This window comes from Mandrillus leucophaeus, unplaced genomic scaffold (assembly GCF_000951045.1).
Source record: "Mandrillus leucophaeus isolate KB7577 unplaced genomic scaffold, Mleu.le_1.0 Scaffold5, whole genome shotgun sequence".
Lineage (NCBI taxonomy): Eukaryota > Metazoa > Chordata > Mammalia > Primates > Cercopithecidae > Mandrillus > Mandrillus leucophaeus.
In genome coordinates this window covers 13,317,177-13,326,361 of record NW_012105364.1, presented here as the reverse complement: position 1 = coordinate 13,326,361, position 9,185 = coordinate 13,317,177, and the positions used below count along the sequence as shown (strand labels likewise).

Genomic DNA, 9,185 nt, shown 5'->3' with positions numbered 1-9,185 from the left:
AAAAAAAAAAAAAAAAATCATTATTATGTTCATTCTTTAATGTATTGCATGCCAAAGAAAAATGAAAGGACAAAAACAAAACAAAACAAACAAAAAACAGTGGACCTAAAATTATATTTCCAGCTCTACTAGCAGTAGGGTATGACCTAAATCATGCTACCTCAACTTCCCTGGGCTCTATTTTTCTTACCTGCCAGATGGGGATAATACACACCCCATTCCTCAAAGGAATGCTGTGAAGATTAAATCGGATAACATCTGTAAGCTCTATGGAGCAATATGCTACATACATGCATACATGGCAACTAGGTCAGTATCAGTTTTAGGATGTGTCCAATCACCAATACTTCGGTGATTGGGGAAATGAAAAGGAATAAAGATTTCTTAGATTCAAAATTTTTCAGTTGGAAACTACGTTCATAATTTTTCTTCTTCAAACATCTCAAGCAGAAGGTAAGAGTTCTCTCTAACATGCCCTGCATGATATAAGGACTAAACTTCATACCAGAATCTGAAAATGCTATGTTGGTCAAACATATTTAAAATTATTTAAAGCATTCTTTTTCATAATAAATGCATGCCTTTTTTGTTTTATCTATTTTTTGGTTTGTTAGTTTATCTGGGGGAAGATTGTCGCATGGCCAATGACTATAGAACACACAAATATATTTTATTTCTTAAAAGATAAAGCCAGTGTGTCCCATTGAAGGATTTGATTTGTAAGTATAATAGCTTTTTCATACAGTGGGGGTGGTCTGCACTTATGTAGGCACACTATTTCACCCTCACTCCCCGTAAACAATGGCATGCATTTCAGGATTGCTGGTTGAGATTATGGTTGTAATTTGTGGCCATGTTGAGACCAAACGTCATAGGCATTGTGCTCTGCCCACAGTGCTAACTAGTCCCGGATAAACATAGAAAACAGTAACCCACAGGAAATGGCTTAGAGCTATTGGTCACATGCAGACCTGAAGCAGAAATGGAGACAGTGAAACAAAGAGTATATCCACAGAAACCACCAAAAGCACGAAGCAAGACTACTCCAAATACCCCTAAAAGATGATAGCTCCAAAGGCCAACTCATGGTACCCAAAGGACTCACAACAGGAAAACCGAAAGCCAGTGTATAATTTATAATTTCTCTCCTTGAAAATTGCCTACCTACACTGTATCATAAGCAACCAACTTAAAAGCTGAACATGATACTCACATCAGTATTAAAACGACTTATGTAGCGCTCAGGATGTTTGTCATACTCTGCAGGATCATACACACCATCTGTTTTCCTGACAAGATGATGATGACGACTTAACACCGTCCCATACACTTTTCTGAGGTCTTGCAAAGGAGAAAGAAATTAGTAAAGTGGGTGACAAATAATGAAAATGTATGGTGATAAAATATAACACAGACTATTAAAAACATTAAAAGTTAGTCATCCCCCGTCCCTTACCTCCAGTTTGGGAAACTTCTTTTAATTCATGGGGCTCCACATATTCACAAGGTAGCTCATTAAAGATTGCTTGGGCTCCCTACAAATAACACACGAGTAAAAATCCCAACATCAATAGAAAAAGAACCAACATGGTTTCCTGCAAAGATCTAATCATTTTCCCAACAATTATACAGCTCCACTTGCCTTCCCTACAACCAGGACTGCAACACAGAAATATAGATGAGCTGCTTACAACAAATCTACTAGCTAGTTTTTATTCCTGTTTGAACAGCACACTTAGAAGGCGCTTTAATTTTTTTCTTTTTTATTAAGCTACTCAGTATCAATAAGAGTGTTTAGAAATGAGGGCAAAAATATTTCCATTTATTTTAGATCCATTGCAGAAATTATTCCAAATGGGGAAACTATATTCCCTACAAAAGAAATAATCGGATGCTTACCTCACAATATAATATGAATGATATCCTATTTGTAAAATATTTTCTTTGAAGAAGGAATTATTTTACAATTACAAGTTTCTATAGGAGATTACAAACACATTCTTAAAACCACCAGAGAAGGAAGAAATTATGAATTCCAGTCTTAAATGAATTTTCCTAACATCTTTTTTGCAAAACTCCAAGTAGTCTTAAAAAATGGACATCGTGAGGTCACTTTCAATCTCATGGACATTTTGGTGACAGAGGTAAAACAGATCACCCTCAGAACAGACCTTTACACTATTAACAATGAATTATCTTATTTATTTTATTTTATTTTGAGATGGAGTCTCGCTCTGTCACCCAGGCTGGAGTGCAGTGGTGCGATCTCGGCTCACTGCAATGTTTGCCTCCCGGGTTCAAGCGATTCTCCTGCCTCAGCCTCTTTAGTAGCTGGGATTATGGGTGTGCACCACCAGGCCTGGCTAATTTTTGTATTTTTGGTGTAGATGGTGTTTTACCATATTGGCCAGGTTGGCCTCAAACTCCTGACCTCAGGTGATCCGCCTGCCTCAGCCTCCCAAAGTACGGGGATTATAGGCGTGAGTCACCGTGCCTGGCCAAATTATCTCTTTTATAAAAGGAAAAAGAAAGGAAGAAAAAGTATTCCAAGACTCAGATAGCTAGCAATAAACTAAAAACTGTATGTGTGCGGCCGGGCGCGGTGGCTCAAGCCTGTAATCCCAGCACTTTGGGAGGCCGAGACGGGCGGATCACGAGGTCGGGAGATCGAGACCATCCTGGCTAACACGGTGAAACCCCGTCTCTACTAAAAAAATACAAAAAACTAGCCGGGCGTGGTGGCGGGCGCCTGTAGTCCCAGCTACTCGGGAGGCTGAGGCAGGAGAATGGCGTGAACCCGGGAGGCAGAGCTTGCAGTGAGCTGAGATCCGGCCACTGCACTCCAGCCTGGGGGACAGAGCCAGACTCCGTCTCAACAACAACAACAAAAAAAACTGTATGTGTGCATGTATGTGTGTATAGATATACACACATATACACTTACACATACACACACACGCACACACATATATATACACACACATACATACACACACACATATTTGGATCATTACTACTTTTCACTATGAGAAAAATACATTGGTAAGAAAAGTGCCAAAAACAGAATCTTCATTCAGTCCATTTGAAATACCCACAAAATGCCTGCCCACATCATTTGGGTTAGTTTCACAGTTTTTGATTGTTTTACAAAAGTAAGTCAGGTAAAACTTACCTTAGAAACATTACCAGTTCCTGTGAACACAAATGTTAAGGGCCCTATTGACTTAGGCATCAAACCCAAAGATATTTCATAGCCAGCATCACGAACAGCTTGCACAGCCTGACTGCTATTCCTGTAGTTATGAGCCATGCCAATGTGCTGAAAATAAACATACACAACTCAAGTTAGTCCACCAGCTCAGCATTTTTTTATTCTTAAGGTGTGAGATGTGTTTTCAAAAAAATAAGCAAAATAAACATCTCTCACCATAAAAGGTGTGTGATGTCCCAAAGCAAGGAGCCTTAAACCCATTCCATGTAAAATGTTGATCATCCCTGTTACAGAATCAGACCAATAGAAAGACTATTAGTTGGGAAGAATTTAAGCTGTTCTCTCTGCCCATTCTCCAACCTGTGTGGTGCCCTGCAGAAGCACAGATCACAGCATCTCAGATTTAGAAGAGGCCTCAGTAGACCTTATCCATCCTCTCAACTTTCTGCCATAAAATGCACTAACCCAAATGCATCCCCACCTATTCCTTCCACCTTCAATCCTGATAAAATAGGATGAATGTTCCTCTTCTTATCTAAGGATAATCTCTCCACATTGGCTCCAGATCCCACCCCTTCCTGCCTCCCAAGGAATTTATTACTGAGTTACTCTCTTCACTATGCTTCCCTATTGCTTCATTCTTATCAGCATTTAAACATGCTCCTATGCCTCCCATACCAAAAGCAAATGAACAAACAAAAACAGTCACCGTTAACCCTAAGGCTCCCATCATCTATTTATTGACCTAAATAGCTAAATGCAGTGGACACATTGTAGATCAGGTCGGAAGTACTTGGCAATGCAGACCTCTTCTTTGTTGAAACAAAGAGTGCCCCTCAGCATCCCAACTTGAAATTTTTAATCCTACCTTTCTGTAGGATCCTCTTCCTGTGGTAACTCCTTTTATGTTATTCACCCTCAGGATTATGTCCTGGGCTCTATTCTCTTCCACATCTACATTTGTCCCTTAGGAAATCTCATCCAGTCCTAAATTTCAAGTACTATCTATATATAGATGACTTGAAGTCTGTCTCTCCAAAACAGATCTTTCTTTTGATTTCAAAACTTAGCCAGCCACCTTCTTATGTCTGTCTCAATTTGGATGTTCTTCAGAAAGCTAAAATTCAGCATGCCTGTAGCAAAGACCTCAGCATCGATTCTTTCCTTATTCTTTTTAGGAAAGAACTTTTCATGCTCCTCCATTCCCCATCCTCACCCTGGACACACATCCCTACCAAATTTTCTTTTATCATTTTTCAAAAGTCAACATATAAAGAAATAGTTTATATACAACATAATGCACCCATTTAAAATGTATAGTTTGGTAACTATTAACAAATATACACATCTGTGTTATTACCACCATGATCAAGATACTGAGTATTTCACCAACTCCTGGTCTCCACAGCTACTGATCTTTCTCTCTGTATAGATTAGGTACTTCTAAACTTACATATAAATGAAATTTTAAGCAGTAGCCTCTCAGTGTATGCAGGCGGTTTGTTCTAAGATCCCTGTACATGTCAAAATCTGGGCATAATCAAGTCCCACAGTCAGTCTTGTGACACCTGCCTGTATGAAAAGGCGGCCCCCCATAAAGGTGGATTTTGCATCCAGTAAATATAAGCGGACTCATGAAGTTCAAACTCATGTTGTTCAAGAGTCAATTGTACTCTTTCACAATGTGTCGGCTTTCACTCAGCACCATGTTTTTGAGATTCATACATATTTTGTGTGTATCAGTATAGTTTTTTATTGCTGAAGAATTGCCCATTTCCATTTCAGCTGATTTCTCTGCTCATCATTTGGGTTGTTTCCAGGCTATTATAAATGGAGTTGCTATAAAAAAATTCTTTGTATAAAATATTATATTTCTTTTAATAAATGCCTATTAGTGGAATTTACTTTGTACCTTGATATTTAAGTTTTCAATTTCTTCTTGAGCTGATTTTGGTAATTTGTACTTTTTGAAAATTTATCTAGTTCATCAGGGTTGCCAAATTCATTGACCTATTCATAATATTCCTTTATCATTTTAATATTTGTAAGATATAGTGATGACCCCCTTGTATTCCTTCTTAGTAAATAGTCTTCTCTCTTTTCCTATCAGTCTACCTAAATGTTAATCAATTTTATTGATATTTTTCAGAGAACAAGGTTTTGGTTTCATTGATTTTCTCTATTCTTTTCCTGTTTTAGTTTCATTTATTTTCCCTGTATGTTTATTATTTTTTTTCTACTTGCTTTTGATTTAATTTCTCTGATTTTCTAGCTTCTTAGAGTGGAAGCACAAATTATTAATTTAAAAACTGTCTTCTGCAATAAAAGAATTAAATGCTGTAAATTTCTTTCTAATTACTACTTTATACCCCACACATTTTGATAAGCTATACTTTAAATTTTTATTCTATTAAAAATGTCTTCTAATTTTCCTGTGATTTCTTCTTAATCAATCAGGTATTCAAAATTACATTAAATATCTCCCAAATATTTGGAAATTTTCCAAATATCTTTCTATAAAAACTTCTAGGTCAATTCTATTACAGTCAGAATATATACTGGATGATTTCAAACTTTTAAATGTATCAAAAATTGTTTTGTGACTCATTGTATAGGCTATCTAGGAGTTTTTAGGTCACTAATGTAACTATTGATATAGCTAAATTTAAAGCTACCATGTTGCTGTTTGTGTTCTTGTTTCATTTGTACTTTTTTTAATGCCATTTTTCTTGTATTTTTGCTTGAACTGTGATTTCTGAGTATGAAATTTTACTTCCATTATTGGCTTATTAGCTTTAGAGCCTTGTTTTATTTTTAGTGATTTTTCTAGGTTACCATATGCATCTTTATCTTATTATAGTCAACTATCAAGTAATATTATACTACTTCAAGTATAATAAAGAACCTTACAAAAGTGTGGTTCTATTCCTCTTCACCTGTCCATCACTATTGGTGGCATAAGTTTTATTTTTACCTGTGTTATGAATATCACAATACATTGTTTTGTTTGAAACTATCAATTATCTTTTAAATATTTTTTTGTTTTTTGAGACAGTTAACTCACTTTGTCAGCCAGGCTGGAGTGTAGTGGCATGAACACAGTTCACTGCAGCCTCAACCTCCCAGACTCAAGCAATCCTCCCGCCTCAGCCTCCCAAGCAGCTGGGACGACAGGCACGCACCACCAAGCCCAGCTACTCTTGCATTTTTTTGTAGAGATGGGACTTCACCATGGTGCCCAGGCTGGTCTCAAACTCCTGAGTTCAAGCAATCAGCCTGCCCTGGACTCCCAAAGTGCTGAGATTACAGGCATGAGCAACTGTGTCCATACCTAAAGAAAAGTTTTTAAATAAGATATGATGTTTTTTATGTTTGTTTGTATTCTATCATTTATAGCGTTCTTTATTCCTTTAATTCAATCCATGTTTTCAACTGACTTCATTTTCCTTCTGCTTGAGAAATTTTTTAAATACTTCTATGCCAGTGAATTTTATCAGCTTTCATTTGATCAGAAAATCTGTGTTTAATCTTCATTTTCTAGAAAGATGTCCAGAAAGATATTGAAAAGATCTTGTCTTTGGAAAGATATTGTACTATGCATAAAATTATAATTTGGTTTCTTTTCTTTTAGCACTTTAAAGATGTTGCTCCATTTTCTGCTAGCTTAAACTGTTACTAATTAGAAGTTTGATGATTATCTTAGTTTTTCTATATATATGGTTCCTTTTTCCCATTATTTTTAATGTTTTTATCATTGTTTTTTAGCAAGACAATTATGATGGTTCTACTGTCATTTTCTTTGTAATTTTTTATTTCTGTTTTTGACTTGGGGTTTATTGAACTTCACTTATCTGTGTATTTATAATTTTTATCAAGATATGGGAATGTTCTAGTCATTATTTCTTTCCTTTCTTCCTTCCTCATTGCAGTAGAAATTAAATAAAACGAAGCATAAAAAGAGAAAAAGACCGAGGGAAAAAGCAGAATTTAAGTGACAGGTGGTGATCAAATGGTCTAATATGTGTGTATTTGGAGTCCCAGAAGGAAGAGAGGAAGGTGAAAGGAAAACAAGCCTTAAGAAAATCAATGTAATCCACAAACATTTGCCTATTAGAACAAAGCCCAATGCTCCTCAAAGGAAAACAACAAAATCTGACAATCAACAATGTAAAATGAACAATGTCTGGCATTCAATAAAAAATTATGAATTTTGCAATGGAACATTTACCTGGAGATAACCAGCAATAGAAACAAACTCAGAAACAAGAAATGACAGAGATGCTGGTCAATGTGCTCAAGGATTAAATGAACACACAAACAAAATGAGGAGTAGAGGAAATCAATCTATCTACCATGTATCTATCAATCAATAGACACTACAGAAGAAAATCTATATATGCTCTTGAATCCTCTGCTTATGTATAGATTTTCCTTTGTGGTGACTATTGATTGATTGATAGATGGACTGATTTCCTCTATTTCTCTCCTCATTTTGTTTATGTTTTCATTTAAAACGTGAATATACTGAATATTTATTATAGCTGTTTTAATCTACTTGTCTGCTAATTGCATCTCTCTCAAAGTAGACATTAGTCTCATTTTTAAGCTTTTATAGGAATGAATTTAGAGTAGGCTTTATTAAGAGCTGGTTTAGCTACACACTTCAGGGCTTCCCTGAAAGCCTTATATAGTCAGTGAAGTCTCTCCACTCTGGCTGATGGGACAAACTCTGAGAACAGTTTTCCATACAGTTCCCTGGCAATTGCTCTTTTCCATACACTGTTCCTAAGCTAGTCTCACGAATTTTCATCCTCCACTCAGCAAGATCCCTAAGTATATTTCTGGAACACTATTTCTGCATAGCTCCCTACTCTTTGGTACCATGTATTGTCAATTCCACCCAACTCAGGCTCCCCAACTCCTATCTCCTCAGTTCAGTGAGTTCACCAGGATTTGTGTCACTTTTTTATATTCATACCATCTGAAAATTTCTCCAGACAGAAAGCCAGGGTAAACAGAACTCACCTCATCTATTTTCCATCTATCAAGGATCACAAGTCTGCACTGCCTGTTGTCCAATGTCTGATAACATTGTTCTCTATATCTCATCCAATTTTTCTAGTTGGTTAATGACAGGATAGTAAGTCTGAACTCAGTTAATCCTTCATGGATGGAGAGCACATGGTTTTCACAGCAGACATAGTTGCCCAGCTATAGATTACATTTCTCAGTCAATTTTGACCAATGGATATAAGCAGAAATAATATGTTCAGATTCTGGGTCACGTCCTTAGAAAGGAAGCTAATTGCCTCTACTTCCTTTCTCCCCCTTCTACTGACTAGAAAATAGCAACCTGCAGGGTCACCTTAGAAATGAAAGTCAAGTGTTGACAATAACAAAGCTTTCCTCTCATTCCACCATCCCTAGATTTCTCACTCGTGGACTTCCAGCTTATGTAAGCTCTGTTTTGTGGAGTCTCCACTATAGCAATTTTGTTTGTAATCTACTAATATATTGTCCTATACAGAACTCATTTACTGTCTTCCCCCAAATTCTTCCTCCATTCCTGTGGGTACTGAAAGAACTGAATCACTGTCCAAGTTGGTGACCTGTATGTCATCATTAAAGTGTCTTCCTCACTGCCCTCACACCTACATCCAATCAGTCACCACATCCTGTGGAATTCCACCTTCTAAATACTTATAAGAACCACATACAGTTCTCTGCATATACACTCTAATTATACTGAACTTATTTCTATTCCTCAAAACTATTATATTTCCCCTCTTCACTTTAAGCTTTGCACACTTGTACTGTCCTCCCTTACTTCCTTGAATAGTTTTTAATCATTCTTCAGATCTCATCTTCAAAGGCACTTTGTAAAAGAACGTTTTTGCAACAGCCAAGTTCAAATACCTTTCTTTTCTTTTTCTCTTTCTTTTTCTTTCTTTCTTTTTTTTTTTTTTTTTTTTTT

At 36.5% G+C, this 9,185-nt stretch overlaps 1 protein-coding gene across 1 annotated transcript in view; it reads right to left on the bottom strand.

Annotated features, from left to right (window-relative positions):
• AASS (aminoadipate-semialdehyde synthase) overlaps positions 1-9,185 on the bottom strand; it is a 71,016-nt gene that overhangs the window by 42,815 nt on the left and 19,016 nt on the right. Inside the window, exons 5-8 of the mRNA XM_011995998.1 lie at positions 3,428-3,495; positions 3,173-3,319; positions 1,457-1,535; positions 1,194-1,341 (exon numbers count right to left, since the gene is read on the bottom strand). Of these exons, the coding sequence (XP_011851388.1) occupies positions 1,194-1,341; positions 1,457-1,535; positions 3,173-3,319; positions 3,428-3,495 (442 nt within the window). The remainder of the gene's footprint in view (positions 1-1,193; positions 1,342-1,456; positions 1,536-3,172; positions 3,320-3,427; positions 3,496-9,185) is intronic.